We start from the raw sequence: 25,809 nt of genomic DNA, 5'->3' as shown, positions 1-25,809 counted from the left end.
TAGAAATATATGGCTAGTTCAGAATGCATTTCAACCAGAATCTCTCTGCTTCTGATGTAAAAAAGGAAAAAAAAATCGGCATGATTTAAGAACATTAAAAGAGGTTGTAGACTCTGTAAGTCCTTAATGAGTATTTTTGCATATTTTGCATAAAAATGAAAGAGCCTGTTACTAGTCAGCAGTGGTCGTTTTTTTCAGTGGCCTATCTTTATCGACATTAACTCTAAACTATCCTAAACTAAGGAACATGGATATTTGTTGGGTCAGTCCCCACTATAGAACTTTACAACTTTAGATACATCTTTTACTTGGTAAACATTTTTTTTTTACCTATCCATTGTGTATAAACTCATTAAACAGGATACTGAGCCTGTGGGATCGGACTGGAGGATTTCTTGAGATCCTATGGTTTTTATATTTTTAACCCTAAGGGTTATACTGTATTATTATCTGAGAGATTAATTTATGATATCTCTTGTTTTTCAGGCATATAAAAGCTCGAAAGGAAGCACTGCTTGTGGAAAAAGAGAGATCTGCCAAAATTACAAGTCTGCCACCTCCTCCTCCAACTCTTTTTGAGGTGAATTACTTTGAATATTAGAAGACCTAGGTTGTAATTCTTTATTATTAGAATTCAGTACAGATCAAAATATCATTTAACTTTTAAATTGTACAAGTAACATGTGACTATATCTGGAGTATTTAAAAATAATGCTAGATATTATTTTACCTGTAAATACTTTATTATGTATCTCTGAGATAAGGACTTTTTTTAAAGCATAATATTAATATTATTCCATCTAATACCCAGTCTATGTTCTGTTTTCCCCAGTTGTCTCAAAATGTCTTTTTGTTGTTTGAAAACCTGTAATGTTTTTGATTTTTTAAAATGGAATAGTTTGGCCCTTTTTTTTTTTTAATGCCCTTTATTTATTTGAAAAAAATGGAATATTTACTCTATATAGACTTTCCCACATTCAGGATTTGGCCCTTGTACATAGATACCATTTTATATATAAAGAAATTAGGCTCAGATAAGTTAATGAATTTACACAAGATGACAAAGTAATGAGAAAGGTCTCTTTATGAGAGTAAAATGTGTGCTTTTGTGATTTGGAGCTTACTTTTGAAAAAAAAGGCCAAAGTGAAAATTATTTTTAAAAGATATTGGTTTTCTTGTTCACATTAGCTTGCTGTGGTTTATTGAGATGACTATTTGGATATTTTTATCTAAAAGTTACATAGAAAAGAAAAAAACATACAGGGATATCTAATCTAGTTGTATATACAAGTATATTTTATGGTGTTTAATCAGCATAAATCCAGATATTTGCCTCTTAAGCCTTTCCGTTTGTCAGTCTTCCTGCTTTTATGTTAAGCCATCTGCAATGCAACATTTAATCCAACAAGATTCAAATGGAAGAGTCAGATTTCAGTCCCTCCCTTAGTTACTGTGTTAAAAGGCAGGCAGTGTTTTATCCATGATGCCTTTTGATTACCTTTGTCATAATTCCCAATGTTCCTAACAAGCCAAGTTCAAAAATTTACAAAAAGCAAACAAAATAGTGTCTATGTAAGTGATTTGGCAAATATGAATTGTATGTAAATGTGTGGTTATACTTTTTCCCCAAACTTTTTATTAGGAAAAAATTTTAGATTTCAAACAGTTGTGTGTATATGTGTATGCATTTGAATGTAAATTGTAGAGATGGCATTTCACCCTAAATACCTCAGCATGTTTCTTGTAAGAATAAGGGTATTCTCTTATGCAACTATATATCACACTAAGAAAATTAATTCCTTAAATCCAATTAATATACAGTCTATAATCAGAATTCTCCAGCTGTCCCTATATTGTCTTGTCTTACAGGTTTTTTTCTTTTTTTAAGCCATGATCTAAGTCAAGGTTCACCCATTGTTTCCTCTTATTTTTATCTCTTTGGTCCTTCTTAATGTAAAACATTATCTCCTCCAACCTTAGCCAAATTTATTATTTCATACTTTTGAAGAGATGAGTTGAAGGGACTAGACTAGTTTTTCATATTCTATATTTGTCTCATGATGGTGATTACACAAGACATCCATCATAAAGATCTATTTTTCTCTTTTCAATTACCAGATAAGCTGGGATATGATATTTGGCACCAGGCAGGTATCTATCATCCTTCTACATTTATTCATTGGCCTACTTCTTTTTGAAAAAAGAAAAGAGAACTTTGTCTTATCAGTAGGCATGAACCACCATAACAAATGATCAAACTTAGAATCAATAATAGTGGCGCAACTTACCATTATGTGCCTCCTGATGTGATGCATTAAACTATACAGTATCACCTATTTTTAATATTCTTGCCTCAGTCTGATCCAGCTTTTAAACCTAAATTCTAATTTAATGGAAATACAGTGCTTGATGCCATGTGAAAAAAACAAATAAGGATAACTGATGAAAATACAAAATTATTTTTTTGCAGTGGATCTAGCTTTAAATTAAAATTAACGCTTTTAACCTAATAATCTATTTTCTGTGTTCCATTTTTTAGAACATTGAAGTAAAGAGAATTTCTAATGTGAAAACAGGTAGCTCTACCTACCATCATCTTTACACTTTCGTGAATAGAGAGATAGACACAAAGCAGGTGATTGATTTATGGTTTGTTTATGATCCTCACTTTATTTCTCTGTTCATTGAATTGAGTTATTTCTTGGTTCTTTGTGTGTTGTTCTCAGATATCAAAATTTGAACAACTCTACCAATCATCACAGGGTAATAATGATACAAAAAATCTTTTAATTATGCTTTGAATTATTATGCTGTGTCTGATATGAATGATGGTTTAATATGAATGAAAGGAGTTGGCTATTTAAATGATTATATTTTAAAATAGCAGATTTTAAAACTATTATAATACATGCTCTTTGTGAAAAATTCAGAATTACACATACAAGCATAAACTATAGGAAGAAAACTTATGACTTCTTCACTAAAAGAAAATGTGGTTAATGCATTAACGAATTTATTAGTCTTTACATATAAACACATACACACACTTTTCAAAACATGATTTTAACAAGTACTTAATATTTCATCATAGAATTTATTTAACCATTTTTCTATTGTTCCATTTTTCTTCTGTAAATAATGCAAGCATAATAATCTTGTACATTTTTGTCTACGGCTCTGTCTGTTTAGAATAGATTCCTAGAAGAGAAATTATTTGTTCCAAACTGTGTAATATTTGATACAGATAATTGATATGGATCATTGAATTGCCTTTTAAAATCATTAGCAAAATGTGAGAATCGCTATCTTATTGTGCCCTTATCTGTATGGACTATTATGATTTAAAAATTATTGCCAGTCTTAAGAATGACAGATATCTTCTTGTTATTAGAATTTGTATATTTTTGTAATGATGAGTCTTAATTTTTTTTTCATGTTGGATATATTTGGTTACTAGGAAAATAAATGTTCTCAATATAGCATTCATATGGAGTTTAAAATGCAACGAATACACACTTTTGTTGACTGCTTGATAGCAGATGTTAAAATCAATGTTTGGTTAAGACCTAAGATGAGTGTCATTGTTATAGAGTTAACTTCTAAGAAATAAGAATAAATCTTGAGGTTCGTTTAAAATCATAAATTATCATCACAACTTCAGTATTATAATAGAAGAATAGTAACTTCAGTCTGTTGCTAACTTGCTCTTGTGGTTACTAATACTGCATTTTTGTAGTATTAAATAGATGTTTCCTTTCAACTAAGATTGATGAAAGACTTAACTAACCTTTGTTCTGCCTGGTATATTTAGATTTGCATAAATATTTATTGGCTCAAAGGGGATATAATATTTCTCATAAAGTTTTTGGCCAGTGCACTCTTTCTTAATATATTGTCAGTTTCTTTACCTATTTACTTCACTATTTGAATGTTTTAAATAATTTTACATTTATACTTAATAGCTTTCATGGTCATTAATTATTGTATAACTTGACCAGTGGAATTTCAACATATAAAATACATAAGATTTTTACTTAAAGTTACATTTGGAATGTTTACCTATCTTTGAAAGTGAATGTTCAGATATAATCGTAAATCCAAGTTGTGTTCCTCTCCCCGCTTTTGGTATTACTATTGTTATTTTAATGAGATATGGCCGAAAGTACAATCACGTAATTATTGGTTATACACAAGTTCTAGGAAGCTAGAAATTTTATTAAAGTGGGTATTTTGGTGATTTGGCCTTCCTGAGGCTGAAGCCAAGCAACAGTTGTTGGCTAAGAACCAAAGACAAATTTCACTGCTTCTCTAAATGACTTATATGACCTGTGATGTTTGTGGTTTCTTAACTACTAGCTTCGTGGGCATTTACCTTTCAACATTGTCAGTTTTATGGGATTTCTCCATTAACAGACAACAATGGAGAAATGCATTTGGATGAATATAGTGTAATTTGGTTTGAAAAGAGCAACTTGAGTAGTATAGTGAACAAACTACACTAGCAGTGTGATCTTTTTCGTAGAAACATGCTGTTGATAATTGTGGGCATTTAAAAATATGACTCTTTATAGTTTAATTTTAGATAAGTAGAAAAACATGATCTTAAATTTGTTTTGTTCTTTAGTTATCGCTTTATTTCACACTTTTAAATTGTCTAAAATGTTTGATTCACTGCTAGCCAGATCCTCATTTGGCTGCTGAAGAAGAAGCTAAAAGATTGGAAGAAGTACAAAAACAAGCAGCGAAAGAGAGAATGGAACAGAATGAGAAGGCACACGTACGGGGTTTCCAAGCAATGAAAAAGATTCAGTTGGCTCAAGTAAGACTTAAATTCTGGCTGTGACCAATACTGATAGATTTACGAGTAGCATTGTAGAACTCGGGAGTAAATGGGCTCACGTTATAGAAGTATGTATGAAGAATGTGACAGTATAGTCTCTGAGTCATGATTTCAGGTTTTCCAACTTTCTTTTATCTCCTGTTTCAAGTTCAGGTTGGGTGAAGCTATTCTTACTTAGAGTATGTTACTGTTCTAAAACTTTTACTAATGATGAATTTATTAAGTTTAATATTTTAATCACTTCAAAAATAGCCTGAGAAGAAGTTAATCACTTTTCTAATTATTTGTGCTCTGCAAATTTTAAGATTCAGTTCATTAAATATTTATTGAGCAAAGCACTTCTTGGCTTTGCAGAGTATTGATTCAAAGGTAGAGTCATGACTCTGTTGTCAAGGAGTTTTGAAAAAGTGACTGTTGCAGAGCTGCAAAATACATAAAATGAAAACTGGCTTCATAGTTTGAGTTTCACTTCGTCCTTCCTACTCAATGAGCATTTATTCCTGAAACAGCATAAAAATGATTCATCTTTTTAGAAGTCTGATTTTATGTTCTGAATTTGACTAATGCATTTGGATATTTTAAACACTCATATCTGAGGAATGAGTTTTTAAGTACTTCTGGATAGGAATTAAATGTCAGTCTTATTAAAGTTCATTTGTATAGTTTGAACTGAATTATGACCTCCCTTAAATTTTTAGCTTTGATGAACCAGGAGTAAATCATGACTAAAGTAACTGAATGTCTGAATTATTACCAGTAATTCTTATCTAAAGCTTAAGCCTATAGGGAAAAAATGAGAAAGCATCATAAACTGATTACAATCTTCTCATAAATCAATAGTATTTAATGGTTAAAAAAGTGGACTCACAATCTGCCTGGATTTTTCCTTCCTTCTTCACTACTTTGCTGTTTGATTTCAGGCAGGTTACCTAACATCTCTGATCTCTGTTTCATCATCTATTTTGTGAGGATTAAATGAGTTTAGTAAAGCCCCTAGAATTGTGCCTGGAATTTCATAAGCTTACAGTACATGTCAGTGGTGGTGGTAGCTGTTATTTTAAATAATTCAAATAGATAAATATGCCAAGATTTCAGTGAGCCAGAAATAGTATACTTATTCAAATAACTTTCAAGTTAATTTAATGAGATGATTTGATCTTAATATAAATGAAATAAATTTGTTCATAATTTGATTCGTTTTCAGGGCATGGCAAAAAAAAAATCTCCAAATGAGAAAATATTTAAAACTTTACATAAGAATAAGTAGTGTGTATATGTTATCACTTGACAAACACTTTATTTTACAGGCTGTCCACCTTTTTGTAGACTTAGTGTCTCTTACACAAGAATGGTCGTCAAAACCATGCAATCTCATTATTATTAGAGCATTTCCTTTCCCGTGTCTGAATCTTTTGCTGTATGCCCCATTGTGCCCTGGGATCTTATTTCCTGCTAAATGTCACTAGTATTTGGCCTCTGCCTGCTCTTCAACTTTTATCTTTTCTTTAACTACCCTTGCCCTCTATGTCCTATCTATAATGAACAGTGTACATTCTCTGACTACCTCATTCCTTTATCTCCATACCTTTGTACTTGTTATTATTTCTTTATTGTACTTCTCCTTTACCCACTTTATCTGGCTAAATCGTACCAAGGGATGAGAGGTCGTCCCTCATGGCCCCTCCCTATCCTCCACCACCAAAATTTAGTTAGATAGCCTCACTTAAACACTTGCTTAAACTTTTGTGTTAGCCAGATTCTTTAAGCCAGCGGTCCCCAACAGGAACTGGTGCTCCTATGAGAATCTAATGCCTGGGATCTGAGGTGGAGCAAATGCAGATGAAGCTTTGCTTGTTTGTCTGCCGCTCACCTCCTGCTTTGCGGCCTGGTTTCGAACAGGCCACTGACCGGGTACCAGTCTGCAGCTTGGAGGTTGGGGGCCCTAGCTTTAAGCTTAAAGAGATACTTACAGATACCCTTTAATCACGGTGATTCCTAAGAGCGTGAAGTAACAAATATCATTTGTTTAGCCATAGTCACTCTGGATCTTACTGCTTACCTGAGACTGGCATGTGCTGCTGGCTATGTGGAGAATTGGCACAAAGTACATTGCAGGAGCCATGACAACCTTCCCAAGAGAGAACTGTAATTGGCAGATACTTTTGAAGCACCACCATCTTATAGTACTTACTAACGGGATACTAATTACCTATTTGTTGGTCTGTAGGCTAGGGATGAGATTGTGTCTCTAGCATCTGTCGTGGTATTTGGCATTCAGTAAATTTTTTTCGAACGAGTATGTTAATGGCTTTTTGTGACAGAATAAATGGGAGGAGAGAGGAGGAGAGAGGAGGAGAGAGGGGTGGAGGGGAGAGGAGGGGAGAGGAAGGAACCCCAGGCCTCTGTTCCTCAGGTTTCTCCGCTTTCCCCTCACTGTTACTGCTACTATGCAAAATTCGTGACTCAGCTGTTGTTAATTAATTCTCTTTATTCTTGAAGAATCAAGAGAAACTAATGAAAGAACTCAGACAGCTACAGCAAGAGGATCTGGCACGTAGGAGACAGACTGTAGCACAAATGCCATCACAACTACTTGAACTTCCATACAAACGCAGTGAAATGAAAGAAGATTGGCAGAGAGAGCTAGAATTTGCCTTTGAAGACATGTACAATGCAGACAGGAGTAAGAAATTTTCAATAAACTTAACAATGCTTTTAGATGTTTTGGTGGGAAAATACATTTGTATTGATGGAGCAGTTTTTATTTTGAAATGAGTTCTCCATATAAGGATTTTATGTTTTAAACTTAGAAACTGTGATGGCCTTTAAAATTATATGCTCAAGGTTTTTTGGAATGAAAACATGTCTCTTTATTTCTCTATTGAGAGGTGAAAGGAAACCTGATTTTGCACCTTGAACCAGAGCCTTTGCCCACTGTGACTGATCAGATCGAAGATGAACTGGACCTTTCAATGGAACGAGAAAATTTAGGTGCAACTGAAAACCTTCCAGTGACAGAAGCTGAAAGAACATGTTTTAGTGAAGCAGATGGTAAAAACTTCTTTTGAGCTGACTATTAAAATATTTTGTAGAAAAAAAATGCTAATCATTTGCCAACAGTTAGAAAAATCGGGTTTAATTTAAGTGCAAACAATGACTAATACTAATGGGAGTGATGGAAGGAAGAAACAGTGTTTTCAGATTTCCATTATGAAATATCCTTTTCATATACATAAGAAGAGAGTTCTTTTATTCATATGTACATATAGTCTGAAGATTTTTAGGTTATTTGATTAGATGATTCATTCATTTGTAAGGTCAGCATTTTTTTACTTTGATCAAATCACCAGAGAGTCTTCTGTGTTAATTACTGCTAGGCACTTCATGTGTAATGATAAATAGCACAAACTTAGATGTCTCTTTTAAACTTTGTTCCTTTCTCCACATTCTGAACTTTTTCACTAGACCGTCTCACAGGTACTTAAAATTCAATGTCTAACAATAAGTTTATCATCTTCTCTTGTCTGCTGAAACCTTCCTGTCTTCCTCATCATAGTAGATGATACCACAGTCTGCAGTTATCCAAGCCAGACCAATAAAAATTTTCTCTAACACTTCCCTTTCTTCTACTCTACATCTCCTTAGAGACCAAGTCCTCTTCATTTTGACCTCATTTTACCCCCACACCTACTAGTATTGCCTTTGTTCAAAACCACTCAGGCTTTCTTATCATTTTCCTCTATACTGTGGATAGGTAGCCCTTTGCGGTTACAACTTTATGTGGATCTCCTATTACTCCTTGGGTGAGAGCTCTACGTTTTATCCCTGCCCCTGTGCCCACACTGCTGTTCAGACGAAGTGTCAGGTTATTGTGGTTAGGCATAAACTTCAGCAGATGGTTTCAGGGCTCAGTTGCCTACCAGAATTCCCACTTACACTTCATTTCCGACCTCTGCAAATCTTTTATTTTCTTGCCAGCTCAGCTGTGCTTTTAAGAAGATATTTGATTACTTTATCCAGCTTTTTTAGTTTTTTTTTTTTTCATTGGGAATATCATTCAGATCTCTAGTTTGTCAGAATTGCGAGTCTTGCCTTATCGAAAGGAACAGTTATTCTTCAGCTTCTGCTGATCCCATTTGAGATTGCTGGCTTGGTGTTGCCAACACTTTTGATGTTTCAAAACTTATTAAATAAGATAATAGGAATCCTATTGTTTTTAAATACTTATTTTTAAATATTGGCAATGTAATTTATTTCTTAAAATTGAATGAGTCACAGGCTAATTAATGGTAAGTGAAAGAAACCAGGCAGAAAAGAACACCTAAGTATAATTCCATATTTATACGAAGTTAAAGGCAAAAAACATACAAAGCTTATCTGGTCTCAAGGTTAGAATAGTGGTTATCTTGGGGTATATTGACTGGCAAGGGGCACAAAGGAGTTATCCAGGTGCTGGAAGTGTTCCACATAATGATCTGAATGGTGTTACTTAGATTCATGTGAAACTCATGAGCTGTACACTTAGGTTTTGTGCCATTACTGTTTGTAAGTTTAAAGAAAAATGTGGGTCAAACAAAACTGCAGTCTACCAGTTTTCAACCTCTATAGGTTTCTTGAGTTTTACTACTCAAATCAGTCCGAGGTCTATGTATCTGCAACACAGTTTTGTCTCATAAGAGAATTGTTAATACTGTACTGAGTTTTGGCATTGTATCACATGGAAGAATGTTTTGAGGAAACAGCTTAAAAATTTTTTTTAACCGTAGAGCTCTCTTTGTGAAGCTAAATGGGAGAAATTTTCCCAGATAGTACGAGAAATGACTTGGGAGCACTTGATTTGCTTTTAAAATTATAATTAGTAACGTTTTCCTCTGTTGCTTACTAAGAAGTTCAGAGCCATATTTGGGACTCTTCTCTAGCATAGAGTATAGAACCTTACAGCACATATTTTGAATGCTAATCTTATCCGCAAATTAGATGTATGCACTCTGTCATTATCTAGCAAGCAGAATAAGCAAGATAAATTTTTAAGCTTGAAATTGGTGTTGGGAAGTATTTAAATTTAAGTTGAAAAAATTTATTCCTGGTTATAAAATTGTGATTGGGGGTGAATTAGCATTGTATATAGTGTTAAATTATAAATGGGGAGAAAAATAAAGTCGTGCTTCTCTTTTAACTGGTGGTCGTAGTGATAACTAAGTAAAAAGATTGAATAATTTGCCTGGTATGTAATAGGTGCTAAATAAGTTGTGTTTTTTTTCTTCCAGTCCCCTTGGCAATGAAGACCCACCAGCTCCCTTCAAAAATTCTTTTTAAAAAATTATTAAATAAGATCCGAAGCCAAAAATCTCTCTGGACAATTAAATCCATGTCTGAGGATGAAAGTGAGGAGACTGCAACTGTTAGTGGAACTGAGAGTGAAGCACCAACAGCTAAATCAGGAACAACTGCTGTCGAAGAGAGAACGTTATCCTCTGGGCAGGAACAAGGTGCTTCTCTAATAGTCTCATTTTTTAGTCCATCAACCCTTTCTAAGTTATTCAAAAGTATCTTCATTTCTGAAAAATCAAATAGAAGTCAAAAGCAAGATAACATTTTAAAGCCCATAATGCTACTACTTAAAGCAATAAGTGTTAAAAACTTTAGTGAATCTCCTAGACCTTTTTCAATGTAGTAGTAGTATTCATATATATTAATTTCAGAGTAATTGATGAACTAAAAATTAACCAATTTCCTGTTGAGACATTTAGGCCGTTTCTAATTTTTCTTATTTCTTGTGCTGCAATGAGCATTCTTTTAGCGAAGTCCTTGCCCACATTTTTAATTTTGAAAGAATTCCTGAAGGAGATGAACATGTTAACAGCTTTTGAGTGTACTCTATTGTGTGTTTATTCTTAGAGTTTTATCATCTGGAATTTTTGAAAAATGTGGTTGGGTTTGTATGGAAATGTTTTGCTACCAGGCTTCTAAAAGAAGTGACTTGTAGTTTGTATTTTGGATTTCATCTTAAGTATGACAGAAAGCCTTCTGGAAACAACTCTTTGCTTGACCTCTTGACCCCACCCTCTCTTGGTATCCTACGTCACTGGCTCCTCCTTCAGGGTTTCCTTTGCTGCTTATCCTCATCTCTACAACCACCAGTCATTGCCTCCAGAGCTTGTTTCTCAAATCTCTTTGTATCAACACTCTTGGGTTTTGATCTCTTATGTTATGACTTTATATTACCATCCATATACTGATGAGTTCCAAGGGTGTCTTTCTAGGCTTGGCCTCTCCTTTGAACTCCACTCATTTAAATGTCTATTTGACAGCTTCCCTTGTATATCTAATCACATCTTAAACTTTTCTAAAACTAAACTCTTGATAGCCCCTTCCACCCTATACCTGCTTTTCCTACAGTCTTTCACATTTCAATAAGTGTAGTAAAATTCTCTTGCTCAAGCCAAAAACCCTGTTATTCCTGTTCTCTTATATCCTACATCTAAAAAATAAAATCCTGTTGGTCTCACCCTCAAAATATTACTAAGGTCCAGCCATTTCTCACTGCCTACCTTCCTAGTTTAAGCCACATTCATTCTATAGTGTAGATTTTTGCAATAGCCTCCTAACAAGTCTTCTGTTTTCAGTTTTGCACATTCCTGCTATAGTCTATTCCCAAAGTCATCCTGGTAAAACATATATCAGCCCACGTCATTCCTGTGGGGGAAGCCCTCCAACAACTGCCTGTGTGACTCAGTAAAAGCCAAAGTGCTCACAGTGGCATCAAAGCCATATAACACCCCTCTCACACCACTTCTCATCCTCCTTCTTTCTCTGACTTCATTTTTCTACCACACTTTTTATCCCAACCACTGCATTTTAGGCACTGGCCTCCCTATTCCTCTATCAGAGCAAACATGACTCACATGGTCTTTGCGATTACTGGTCTCACTCCCTTCCTTCATGTATTAGCTAAGATATCATTTTCTTAGGCCTTCTCTGATCACTCTGTATAATATGACAAGCTTCCCTCCCCACACCCCTCACTCCCTATCCCCTTTACCCTGCTTTTTCTCCATAGCTCTTATAAACATCTGATGGACCATAAATTTATTTCTTATTTGCTTCTCGACACCTACCCTTTTCTTTCCACCCTGAGCACCCTCCAATCCTGGAACGTAAGGTCCATGAGGATAGGTACTAGATTTTGCTCATTGCTGTATCCTGAGGGCCTAGATGAGTACCTTGTACATAAAAGGTTTTCAGTTAATATTTATTGAATTAATTGAATAGCTTAAAGTAGGAGTGGTAAGTTAGGAAGTCAGGCATACATATGCTAATTAAAGCCATGGGCATGTAAGAACTCTTAGGGGAAAGAAGTGAGACGAGGGCTTAAGACCATTTGAGGGACTCCAGCATTTAGTACATGGCAAGAGAAAGGGCAAATAGCGAAGGCAGTTAAAAGGAATGACCAACAAAGTAGGAAATAAAAAGGGCTCTTTCATCTTCAGTCCATAACCAGGTTATTTTGAAAAGGGCCTTGTGTAAGTAGGCTTTCTCTAGCCTCATCTTGCTCTATTTTACCTGTGTCCTTTGATGCTTTTCTGTTATGTTTGAAACTGTTAACGTGGCTTTTTAATGAGTTCTCCTTTTCACAGTTTTCGACTTCCATCGGTTTTATATTAGGCTTGAATTTAATGTATAAAATATATGATTATCTGGAAGGTGACTATATCTTAATTAAATTAGACATTTAGGTGGACCAAGATTGAATTGTTACTCTAAATGCAGATTTTTGTTACTTTGTTTATAATTAGGCTTGACAGTGATAATATGTCCATAATTATCTATTACAGTTGAAAGTGATACGATAACAGTTGACTCTGGACCACTTACTAGTGAGGATAAACCACTTTCATGTGATAGAGACTCTAAAAAGGAACAAGGTACTTCTTTTTATCACATCCTCAAATTAAACTTATTTGATTCTTTAATTTTTTTTCCTAATAAAATTTCATGTAGTGAATGAATAAAAGGTATCATAGTAGTGTCAGAATTCTGAATTATTGAAATGAATTTTTGTTTTGGGGATTCTCTTAGAAATAAAAGAGACTCAGCCTATCACAACTGTAGCTCAGAGTTCAGTACTACTTCATCCTCAAGAAGAAGCAGCCAAAATTAGAATGGCAGCAAGGCAGAAACAGGTAATTTGAAATTTTTATTTTTAAAGGTTACTTTCTACCCTAAGGTACTATACCTTTGTTTGACCAATGACCTTTGTCTTACTATCTGGCTGCTTTTGATACCATTTATTCTATCTTGTCTTACACATTTAGCTGATAGAAGGCTCTTCATTTTCACTTATACTACTCATTTGACCCTTATGGCATTCTGCTTTGTATTTTATACTTTTGTATGTACTTTATCTTCCCGATAAAATTCATAAGTTTTTTTAAAGGCAGAAACTGTATTTTAAAAATTGAATCCATTCTACATAGTTTATGGTACAATGCCTTATACATAGTAAGTGCTCAATAAATAATTATTGAATAAACAAGTCCCTGTCATAATGTTGGACACTCAGCTGGGCTTTATAATTCCAATTTTTTTTGAAAAATAGTATTTCAGAAGAAAAATTTAAATTTAACCTCCTTAACTATAATTTGCATCCCATTTACTTTAATAAAAGATTTTTTAAATACAAATTACCTTAAAAGATGCTAATTAGTACTAAGCCAGTCAGTTTATAGTTATAGTTTTCCAAAAATACATCTGGAGAGTGCACAGTATTCTTCTCAAATAAATGTTTTCTAATAATATTCCAAAGCAGTATTGTCCATTAGAACTTTTTGTGGTAATGGAGGTATTCCATGTCTATGTCCAATATGGCAGCCACTAGCTACATGGGCTTTTGACTACTTAAACTATGACTAGTGGAACTGAGGAATTGAATTTTAAATTGTATTTAGTTTGGGCTAATTTAAATTTTAATAGTCACATGTAGCTAGCGACTTGTACTGATAATGCGCTTCTAAAGGTACTGCAGAACTGTAAACAGTCTAAATTCACTGGCTCCTGTGAGCAAGGGAAAGTAAGGAGAAGGAAGATAAGAACTCGGCTACAGCTTGGTTAATTATTAATATTAACTATTGCCTGATTAGAAATAGGTAAAGTGTCAGATTGAGGCATTTTTTATTTTGAAAACAAGATCATTCTTCATTACCTCTCGTAGAAGTATTCCTCTTAATGAAACTTCACATACATTCCTTTTTCTACTTATTCATTAAATATTTATCTATGTATCATGCTTGTATGAGGAACTATACTAGGTGCTAGATTTAGCAGGCGAAACAGACAAGTTCCTGTACTCATGAAACTTAGTGACTCTGACACATGTTCTTATCACATGCATCTGTGTGTGCATTGGTATAATATTAGAGTTTGGGTGTCATCTCTCTGCCAGTGTCTGACCACCTGTTTCATGCCTGTCAGAAAAGATATGGAATGTTCCTCATTGTATTATCATTTGGCTTTCTCCTTTATGGGTATGCCTAAGAAATCAAAGTGTTTGGGGAAGTTTTGTTATTTAATTTCTTTAGTCAGTCTTACTGAGAACAAAGTAAAATTAAAGATGTGAAGACAGAATTTGTCTGAGCTTCATTTGCTACTTCTCTGGAGGTGGGTCTTCAGTGATGATCACGATTTCACTATATTCCCAGGAAATATAAATAGTTAATGCGTTTATTTTTTCTTCTCTTTCTGCCTCTTTTTTTAATTCTCCCTTTTTCTCCTTTCCCTGCTTTCCCATTTCTCAATCCCTTCCCTCTGGCAGTGGTACAACAGAAATTAAAAATCTCTACTTTCTTTTCACATAATTGGTACTCTTGGTGATAAGACCTATTTCTTTTCAGTGTAATGCTTACTATAAACTTTGATTTTATGTGAGTTTGTTGTTAATAGAATAATCGTTTTTTGTTACTTAGATAATGGAAATAGAAGAGCAGAAGCAAAAGCAGTTGGAATTACTTGAACAAATTGAACAACAGAAGTTAAGATTAGAAACTGATTGCTTCAGGGCTCAGCTGGAAGAAGTAAAAAGAAAAAAAGCTCAACAGACTGGGGTAGGATGTGGGAAATCTCATCCCTGCACAGATCATTGGGGGAGAAAAAGAAACTATGAGCAATCTAAGTATTCAGAAAAGTGAAATGCATTTCTAATTCTTACTTGGTAACTTTTTTTTATTTTAATAATGTGTATATATAAATAAGTTTATATAAACTTAATGGCTTTCATCTTTCAGCTTCTAGAGAGTGCCATGTGCCATTACATACAAATCATGTGACCGTGATTTGTATGTAATGGGAATGTTGAGTTCTTGGACTTGGCACTAAAAGAGAATGGTAGATTACTTTGTTTTATAATAATAGAAGTGCCAGTCTTTTTTATAAAAAAAAGGAAGCTATATGGAATTTTACCATTATAGAACTTCAGTTCATATTAAATACTTGAGTACTTGTTTCTGGATTTGTCTTAGCAGCTTTGTCTTTTATTAGGTTGGCAGTGCTCCAGGATCATGTGCCATCAGTACTGATGAAGAAAGTCATAGGCGGATGATTCGTAACTATCAACATCAGCTTTTACAGCAAAACAGGTATTAGTTAGGATACAATTCATATGTTATAGTGTGTGGCTACATCCTCAGGATTTATTACTTTATTTATATGAAGATCTTATCGGGATTCCCTTCGAATTATTACAGATTTCTGAAAGGGCAATGTGAATGTTGTTCCTTTTCCACCATGATTATGGCTAACCTTAGGTTGCTCTTAAATTTAAAGTATAGATAATTAAGAATATGGAACATTTTTTTAATCAAAAGAGAATAATATATGTTTATTTTGTATTTATTTTTGGTAGGCTTCACAGAAAGTCTGTTGAAACAGCCAGGAAACGATTACTTGAGTATCAGACTATGTTAAAAGGGAAATACCCATCCATGACAGCCACATCGTTGATATCCGATTCTGTTACATCAGTCCCACCACTGAAATCTGAAAGACTCACTGTTGTATCAGACCTTTGGGACCAAGGCCAGAGACCTAAGTTGTGTCCTAACGAATATCAACCTATACAGCTCATACAGATCCCCAAATCAGAACCAGATTATTTTCAGGTTCCACGACAAAAAGGCTTTCCACAGAGACAGATAGAAACAACAAAAACTGATGTTTTAGCCAACCAATGTTTAGAATCACAAGAACAGCCAAAGCAATTTTCTCAGACTGAAACACAACAAAGAGACTATAAATCAGTCCCTGAAGAGTCTCATATACTTCCAGGGGCTCTATCACATGATAGGCTTCCAGTATTCCGGCATTCTAGTGAAATAGCTGAAACATCTAGGGCAACAACTTTTCAAACTTTAGACTCCCAGCAGATTGTTTCAGAGAACAATGAAAATATATCTTCTAAGCTAACCGAACCTTCTTCATTCCTACCACCACTGGTACCTGAGCATTCTTTTCGTACTGTGCCTGCTAAAGTTGAATCTGGAGAAATCCAGGAAACCTTTTCAACAATGAGCAAAAGTGCAGTTTCTGTAAGCCATTCTATAATCAGACAAATGCAGGGTAAGTCTTTGCCATCCTCAGAGAACATCACATCCCAAAAAGGTAACTTGAAGGCTCTCCAAGAACAGTTAGACCTACAGAAGGAAGTTCTTCGCTCAAGACAGAAAGCTCAGGAACAGTTCCTTTTGTGCAAACAGAAAGAATTAGAAGGGCAAACTGGTGTCTCTACAATGCTTCCATTGGTACCTCTGGATTCATCTGCTTCACTGCCTTCTGCCAAAGTTGAATCAGAGAGAATCCGGGAACCTTCTCCAGCTAAGAATGATTCTGCAGTTTCCTCGGGTCATCCTGGGATCCCACAACTTCAGGATAGGCTTTTGCATTTTTCACAGCCTATCTTACCACAGCGACATAATTTTAAATTTCTTCAGCAACAGTTAAATATTCAGAGGGACAGCCTTCAGGCTAGGCGAGAAGCCCAGGAAGTATTATGTGTGCACACACAGGGTGAACTGAATGGAAAAGTGCGGTCTGAACAGACCGAGCCCCCTTCTCTCCCATCTCAGGTAGCTCAGCATGCATTTACTTCACTACTTTCTGCTGGTACTCAATCTGGAAAAATCCAGAAGCAGTATTCATCAAAGAGTGAAGAGGGCCTTCTCTCAAGCCAGTCTGAAATCCCAAAATCTCAGGGTAGCTCTTTGAGTTTCATACCTTTGCATGATAATTTGAAGTTGCTCCAAGAGCAGCTGGCTGCACGGAGGGAAACTCTTCAGCCTGGGCATGAAGCCCGGGTAGAATTACTTTTACATAGACGAAGGGATTTGGGGGACAATAAATCTGGGCAGATGAGTTCTTCATTCCCACCAATGGTTGCTCGGCATTCAATTGCTTTGCAAGCTTCTGCTAAAACTGATCCTGGATTTCAGAACCTTTATTTGTCTGAGAAGGAAAGTACTGTTTCCTCAAGTCACTCGGTAATGCCAACGTTTCAAGATGAGTCTCTCAGTTGTCCACTGCATAACCTGCCACAGCAAGAAAATCTGACAACTCTCCAAGGACAGTCGCACATACAGAGGGTAATACTTGGTGCCAAACAAGAAACCCAGGAATTTGTACACAAACAAAGTGAATTAGAAAAAGGAATTTCTTCTGAACAGACTGGCACTTCTTTATCCCTATCGCAAGTAACTGAATCTGAAATGTGCCAGGAATTTATGTCAATCAATAGTGACAGTATGGTCTCCTTGAGCCATTCTAAGTTCCCAAGATTTCAGGAAAGAGTTATGAGATTTTCACAAGGTAATTTGGAGGAACATCAAGAGCAGCTGGACACAGAGAAGGAGGCCATTCGTTTTAGCCAGAAAACCCAAGGAAGTGTATCTTCTGAACAAATTGGTTCCTCCTCATTCATCCCCCAGTTAGGACAGTTTTCATTTACGTCATTACCTTCTGAATCTGGTATAACCCAGGAACCTCTTTCAACAGAGAGTGATGGTAAAATTCCTTCAAGCCATTTCCAGATCCCACAATTGCAGGATAGGCTTTTGAGAATATCCCAACTTATCCAGCCTCAACAAGATAACTTGAGGGCACTTCAAGAACAATTAGCTACGCAGAGGGAAGCCATCATTCAACCTAGACAGGAAGCCCAGGAAGAATTACTTTTACATAAACAGGGTGAGTGGAATGAAGGAATATCTCCTGATCAGATTGGCACCTCTTTCTTACCCTTAAGTGGACAACATTCATTTGCTTCATTACCTCTTGCTGAATCTGATAGAATCCACGAACCTTGCCCAACTGAGATTGACAATACAGCCTCTTCAAGTCATTCTGAGAAACCAAGATTGCCTGATAGGCTTTTGGGTTTATCACAGCCAGTTTTACCTCAAGGTATATTGCCCAGACAAAATAAATTTGAGGAAAATTTATCTTCTGAGCATTTTATCCAACCTCACCATGGTGATCTGAAGGTATTTCAACAGCAGTTAGATATACAAAGGAAAGCCATTCGGTTTAGACAGGAAGTCCAAGAAAAATTGCTTTTGCAAAGACTAAGTCAATTGGAGAAAAGGGTATCATCTGATCCGACGAGCTCCTCTTCATTGTTATCCCAGGTAGCACTGCCTGTTGCTGAATCTGAAAGAATCTCAAACTCTTTTCCAACAAGAAGTAACAATACTGTTCCCTCAAGTCATCCTGAGATCCCCAGATCACAGGATAGGCTTTTGAGTTTATCACAGCCTTTTCTGCTTCAACATGAACATTTGACAGCACAGTCGGATTTACAAAGGGAAGTAATGCATTCTGATGAGAAGGCCCAGGAAGAACTGTTTTTAAACAAAAATAACTTGACTGAAAGTGAATCTTTTGAGCACGCTATTCCCTTTTTGTCTCTACCCAAGGAAAGAGAGCATTTATTTATTCCACTACCATTTGCTGAAGTGAAATCTAAAGACATTTGTGAACTGGATTCATTCAAGAATGAACATGCAGTTCCTTCAGGCAATTCTGTGGTCCCCAAATTTCAAGATAGACTTTTGAGTTTTTCACAGCCTATCTTAGCTCAGCAAGATAACTTAGGACTTGAGAAGCAGTTGGATCTACAAAAAAAAATCCTGCATTATAACCAAAAAGCCCAAGAAGAACTGCTAGTACAGAGACAAACAGAACTGCAGCAGCAGATACAGAAACACCAAGAGACTTTGAAGGATTTCTTTAAAGATGGTCAGGTACGTATCAAATGGGTATCTAAGAATTAAACAATGGAATTAACCTGGCTCGGACAAGCTAAATTTTTTTTTTTTTTTAAATTTTAGGCCTAAGTAAGTTCTTAGTTATTGAGAATAAGTGGTTTGATCTTAACTGCTTTAATTTTCTACTTTAATGTGGACATCAAAACATAAAATTAAACTACCTCACATGGTGTTTATGAGGTTAATAGTTATTTGAAGCCCAACTAATTTCAGCCCGTAGTTTGATACAACCAAATGCGAACACTCTTAAAAATATAGATTGTCATATGAAGTTTTGTTATAAAGGGTTTCGAGCTTACCATAAGATTAAATTGTAAAATAACCAGTTAGCAGAATTAATCTTAAGCAAATAGCAGACCTTGTACTTTCTGTATAGCACTTTTCGACATTTGTATATGAATCAAAATTAGTATTATCTTTTTCCTTAATTGACAATGTTAATGCCTGTTGTATAATTGAGATGATTTTAGGCTGATGGACAGCTGGACCTGCTACTTGTTACTGAATTATTGAGAAAACTCTGGCATGGTCACTCAGATATTCATAGTTTCTTTATATGGGAGATGAGTATATTCTCATAAATATGACTGTCTTTTTTTTTTTTTATTTTAAAGGCCATTTCCTAAAGTTATGATTTAGCTTAAATAGAATTCTATAAATCCTTTGACGTTCAGGAGAAGTTTGAGTCAAGTTAATGAGAACTGGAGTTCTAGGGATTTACTGGTCATTTGAAGGAAAAACAATGGGAAAAGAAAAGCAAATGGGGGATACTCAAGTAAAATCTCTTGTTGAAAGGTACAGTGGAAGCTAAGTTTTTAGGTCGAAGGCTGTGAGTAGTTGTACTTTCCAATGGTAATATATCACCCTTTTAATATTAGAAGCATTTTTTATTTTTATCTGTTGATAAAAATAGTATGATTGATGGAACTATTTATTTGGTTGCGGTTCTAACTTAAGAGGGATATAAGAATCTAATCGCATGATCCCTCATCCTTTGTCATCCTTACCCTCATCTGTCTACTGTTTCAGACAAGTAAGTCCACACTTGAAAATGATTTAAAAACCCAGATGCTCAGGGAGTGGCTTCCTCATCTCCAAGACCAAGCTAGAGATGGTCCTGAAGACATTAGTCCTGCAGATAAAAGCAATTCTGATGATAATCATCAGCTGCTTTCAGAAGATAGTAGTACCAAACAAAATGGTAAGATAATTGGATTTTATTGTAATTATTCAGCTGATTATTTTTTGCTTTCACTTCCTGCAACTTGCTGGTTGAAAAGAAGTTTATAGTATATTAATAGATTTGTATCCTTCCTAACTTTGTCATTGACTTGATAGGTGAGCATCTGAACAAAGAACCGGATAGGAGAGCCTCAAAGCCACCTGTAGCAAAAGTGAAATGTGGATTGGACTTGAACCAACATGAACTTAGTGCTATTCAAGAGGTAGACTCACCAGCAAGTGGCAGACCTTCTATACTAGGTAAACAGATGGTTTGTGAAATATGGTTTTTAACAGTTTGCCAGTTTTCTACATCTTTGTAGAAATTAAGATGCTAATTTTTGTTGTTATTGTTGAAGAATTTGGCTTTGAGTACTTGTGAAAGGAAAAAAATGATTTACATAAACTATACAAAATTTGGACTTAGAAAAATGTGGCAATAGGTAACTAGGTTTTTCTTATCTATGGGGGAGACTCATTTACTGTAGACAAAAATTCTTTGACATCCCTTATTCTGACACTCTAGTTTCCATCTGCTTCCTTTCACGTCTGCCTTTTAAACCAGTTTCTTTAGGATAGAGCTCAGTTTTTTCTCTTTTCCCATCTTGCTTTCCTACTTCCGTACCTTTATTGTTCTTTTCTTATATCTTTTATAGGGTAACTATTATGCTTAAAATCTGGCTTTAAGGACAGTTAGGTATATTTTTTCACTATACTTCTTGCTAGATCCAGTTATCTAGAAAGATTCCTCCCTGAGATTTCTGTTTGAATTTCATAATTATTTTTAGATTTCAGATTTACCAAATAACTTTCTTGATCAAATTCATTGAAGCAAATCCTTTTTAAAGACGAAATTAGCTTTGTCAGTACAAAGGTACATAGAAGTGTAATGTTAATATTAGTTATTTTGGTCTTCAGCCATAAAACATTATATCTTTGTTTCTGTCTGAAAGAATTAAAGAAGGTAGAAACTGAGAGTAATTTTTAAGAGTCAGTCCCCTTTCTGCTTTCTTATGTCTTATGGAACTTAAAACAGAGAAATGATTTTATTTATTACTAGGCTTTAGAAGCTTTTAGCATATTTTGTACTGTTTGTCAAACCACAGCTTCGGGAATTGATTGGTGCTTTTCCTAATTCAGAATGAACATTGGGAAATTCTCACCATTGATTCTTATAATTTAATGAATTATGTTTGAGGTTGCAAAATATCACCTGTAAAAGGAAAGCTGCGTACTATTCGTTGACCTCCACTTCATTACTTTTTAGCCTTCTTTTTCTAGTGAATAGTACCCCAACATATCTTGAGATTTCCTTTGTCTACCTGTCCAACACTCTATAAGTCACCAGTTCTTCTCAGTTCTACTTGGTCAACTCGGGAATCTGTCCAATTCTTTCCATTCCCACTACTACTCATTTAATTCAGGCTGCTATTTTTCATGAATGGCTCCTACATCTCCCAGTGTCTCCCTGGTTCCAGTCTAGCTTTGCTCTAATTCATTTTCCTATAATATACTAAGAGTAATCGCCCTTCATTTCTCCATGTTTAAAACTCTTCAGTGGTTTCCTTTTGATATGAGGAATAAGTCCAAATTAAGTCTAAGTCTCTAGTTTCACCTACCAGGCCCTTCGTGATCTCACTCCTCCCTTCAGGGTTGGCTTAAGTGCCGCTTGTCTGGTAAACATTTCCTGAATTGTCAGATATCTCTCTCATGTGCTCTTTAGGAGCTTTTATTATAGCCTTTATCATACCTCTTTGGGTAATACTTTTAATCAAAATATTACAGGCAGATAGTTTTAAAAGGTAAATAGTGCTAAAGGTTATAGCATGAAACATTTCTTCCTGCTTTACCCACCTCCTTACCCCTTAATCCTACTCACCAGAAGCAGTCACTTTTCAAGTCTTTTAAGTGTTTTTTCTTGTTTTACCTCTATAGTTGGCAGTGGATTTTAGCAAAATCAAGCTAAATTATTATCATGCTGATGCGTAAATATTTTTCACTGCTGAGACAATTAGTATTCTACGATTGTATTTCCTATTTGTAAAACTTTTGTCTCCTCTTTTTCATTTGCTTAAAGCTTATGTTGAATGTCTGTCTTCCCACACTAATCTGTTAAATATCACTAATATAATTTGAGGTCACACCATTTTCTCTGTAGAACACTTTTTAGTTGAAAGTTGGACGACTTATGTCATATATTTTTAACAAGAGTAGTATTGTCCCCAAAAGGGATAAAAATTGGTTTGGGGAAGGAGAAAAAGTCTTAACTCTTTTTATGTACCAAAGCACAGATGTACATAGAAAGATATACAGGATATCTATACTGTATAAAATTTCATGGAGTTAGGAGTAAATTAAAAAGAAAAAAAAAACTCTAAAAAAGGCTCCTTAGCTAGGTGATGATGATAAAAAGTAATGTTGAAAAATACTGATCTGTATTGATCTCCCAATTTTCTTTATTATAGTACATTTCATTTTCTTTTGGTTTTACTTCCTGGGAGAATTTCCTTAACTTCTGACTTTTCTTAGGAACTTTCATTTTGACTGTCAAATTGTAGTTTACAAAAGCTTGTTCTTTTTCCTGATTTTTTTCCCTTTTTCATAGCATTCTGCTATTTTCATGGATGCAAGATATTACTTACTTTGAATTTTTATAGAGTTTTGTTTATTTGGGTTCCTGTAGTTTCTGTTTGTCTGAATTCCTTTGTTCCTTTTTTTTTTTTTTTAGATATTTTAGAGGCTTTCTCTAATAGCTTGCATATTGGAGTGGGACACTAAAAGGCTAATTGGGGATTCTGTAGGCAGGGGCCTTGTGTATTGCTGGATTTCATTGGGGACCCTCAACTTAATATCTGTGGTTCTTTTCCTTAAAGCAGTTTACAATTTAGTTTCTTCAAAGATCCTCCAAGCTTGATACACGTCTGGCTGCTGCTGTCATGCAGCCAGACCTGGGGGATCTGGGTTGAGAATGCAGACTTTCTTTTAATAGGCCTGATATTTTTTAATGGCATTCTGTCTCTTCCACCCTTGCACCTTTCGGTGCCTGATCCCCCTGAATTCAGAGCGTATCAGACTCCAGCGTTTCTCTGGAGAATAAACCTTTAGTCGACTCTGGGGATGATGTTGAGGGACAGGGATGTCCCTGGCTGGGAGGGATCTGTTCCAAATACATAGTTTTAAACATTCTCCCTGACATACACCTTCCTTTTGCAATAACTGGTGCCTTTAATAACCAAGTTTTTTAGGGTTCTGCACAGTAAATTAGCTTCTACTTTTGAGAATATTCTACTCCTTTGTTTGCTTGTTATTTCGGTACCAAAGTTCAACATTCAGAGAAGTGCATAAATCATCAGTGTTTACTTCAGAGATTATCACTGTAATAACCACCTCCACATACATAATCACTGCCTTGGTCAAGAAGTGGAATGTTGGAGAACTCCATAAACCCGTCCCTTTCCCTTCCCCGGTTACTGTTTGCTCAGTTCTCCCCAGGGTAAACCCCTATCTTGATTTCTTATACCACTGATTAGCCATGGCTATTTTCAAACTTTATGTTATGAATGCATATTATGTCTTATAATGGTGAGTAAATTCTCCAGGCATTTTTCCTATTATTAGTCAATACTGAAGCATTATCTGGTATTAAGATGTAGATATATCATCTTAGTAAAATTGAAGTAAAATAATTTAAAAGCCTGTGTGAAAGAAAAGAAGTTATCATTTTCTTGCTACATATATCAAGTCTTTCAGAGTTTAGATTTTTGCCCCGTAATCTAAATTGCCATTTTAGTTTTGGTTAGCACTTGAAACTTAAGTGGAAATCTAATGAGTCCATTTCTTCCCCTACCAGGTAAATCAGATTTTTATCAAGACAGAGACCCCCTGCGGGTCTCTGTTAGTCGAGAACAAAATTTCCTTGAGACCTCACTGGACCACGATCCATTTGGTCGTCCTCCCCCAACTGACCAGGAGAAGGTCTGTGGTGATGATTCTGATGAAGCAGGTGAGAGATAAAGAAATTGAAAGTGGAATTGCTGTGCGCAAGGGTATGTGGACAGAAGATATTTACTATAGTGTTATATGTGATGAAAACGGGTGAATCACTTTAGTGACCGTCGGGAATGGAAGCATTATGGTGCGCCCATACTGTGCAGTTCTGCGTGGTGTCGAATGAGTAGGTGGAGTCTGCATTCTTGCACTGAAAATTGTCTGGACGATAATCACCAAAGTATTGGTACAAGTTTACTTTTGTTGGAGACAGGGTTTTACTTTCTATTTTATATGTTCACATATTGTAGATTTTTTTTTATAAGAAGCATGTATTTCTGTACAGAAAAAGTTGAATGAAGTAAGTGAAGTTTATTTAAAGAATAATTTCACTTTTCTGTTGTTTCACTAAGTAAATGCTGGTAGGAAGTATATGAAAATATGAGGTTTTTATAGTTGTCAACCTTTACAAATTTTGTATTTAAGCCTATTCATAACAATTCACATTTAAATACTATTAAATATTATATTTAAAAAGTTCTATGTATGGCTTTCTAAATGAGCTATTTTATGTTTACTTTTAAACATTTGGAAAAAAAGAGTTACAAGGACAAAACTTTAAATCTCTTAATTCTGCCACCCAAAGACAAGCAATTTTAATTTTCTTGCTTTTGAATTTATGTAAGTATACAACAAGCTATTTTACATGTATTATGTTTACCTACAGAGCATAGTTCTTGTACCGCTTTATTAATTCTAAAGCACCTTTTACCTTTTCTAACCAGATTTCTTTTTATTTTAGCTGTCACATGTACTTGAATGATTATCTTAGTTTTATCTATATAGTTCAATAGAACGAAAGGTGAGAGAGACCTATTTTCTTTTTGAGGGTTTATAGAGAAATCGATTTTCACATTTTTTTTTAAGTTGGAGATTGAAATAACTGCAACAGATATAATTTCCAGTGAATTACAGTTTTTGACATTTTAAAGTAAAACTGCTATATCATTCTTTTAGATTTAGCCATCGGATACTTGTATTTCCTTTTTATTCTAGCTGTTGATGTCCTCTAGCCAGACTACCAGGAACACACCTGTAGTTGAGCAAAGCTGGGTGATTTTGACTTGTTGTGGTGAGGTAGAATGCCATGACAGGGGACCGTAAGATGTTTCGATAAGTGGGTATTAGAAGTTACTGTAATATTCGGGCTTGTATTAGGTGATTTGGGGGAAGATTCAAGGAAATGGGGCTTTGCTTAGTATTGGATGTTATCAGGGAACAGGGTAATTCTATTTTGGAATACCTAAAAAATTCTTATTTAGGAGGTAGAAATAATGGAGTGAAGCCAATTAAAGCAGTAATAATGAAGCAGCAGTCACTTCTGTTAGTCAGGATAAGGAGATTCTTGGTCATTTTTGTGGTCTGGACAATAGTGATGATTTTTTCTATGT

The 25,809-nt window shown here is 35.1% G+C and overlaps 1 protein-coding gene across 1 annotated transcript in view; it reads left to right on the top strand.

Moving 5' to 3' along the window:
* CEP295 (centrosomal protein 295) overlaps nt 1-25,809 on the top strand; it is a 52,422-nt gene that overhangs the window by 17,487 nt on the left and 9,126 nt on the right. Inside the window, exons 5-18 of the mRNA XM_011374776.2 lie at nt 487-580; nt 2,541-2,636; nt 4,680-4,820; nt 7,341-7,524; nt 7,728-7,892; nt 10,109-10,330; nt 12,677-12,766; nt 12,921-13,024; nt 14,804-14,941; nt 15,375-15,472; nt 15,739-19,126; nt 20,180-20,351; nt 20,489-20,632; nt 24,222-24,374. Coding sequence (XP_011373078.2) covers nt 487-580; nt 2,541-2,636; nt 4,680-4,820; nt 7,341-7,524; nt 7,728-7,892; nt 10,109-10,330; nt 12,677-12,766; nt 12,921-13,024; nt 14,804-14,941; nt 15,375-15,472; nt 15,739-19,126; nt 20,180-20,351; nt 20,489-20,632; nt 24,222-24,374 — 5,189 coding nt within the window. The remainder of the gene's footprint in view (nt 1-486; nt 581-2,540; nt 2,637-4,679; nt 4,821-7,340; nt 7,525-7,727; nt 7,893-10,108; nt 10,331-12,676; nt 12,767-12,920; nt 13,025-14,803; nt 14,942-15,374; nt 15,473-15,738; nt 19,127-20,179; nt 20,352-20,488; nt 20,633-24,221; nt 24,375-25,809) is intronic.

The sequence above is a fragment of the Pteropus vampyrus genome, unplaced genomic scaffold, assembly GCF_000151845.1.
Source record: "Pteropus vampyrus isolate Shadow unplaced genomic scaffold, Pvam_2.0 Scaffold254, whole genome shotgun sequence".
Classification (NCBI taxonomy): domain Eukaryota; kingdom Metazoa; phylum Chordata; class Mammalia; order Chiroptera; family Pteropodidae; genus Pteropus; species Pteropus vampyrus.
Note: the sequence above shows the minus strand (reverse complement) of the source record. Positions and strands in the feature narration are given on the sequence as shown.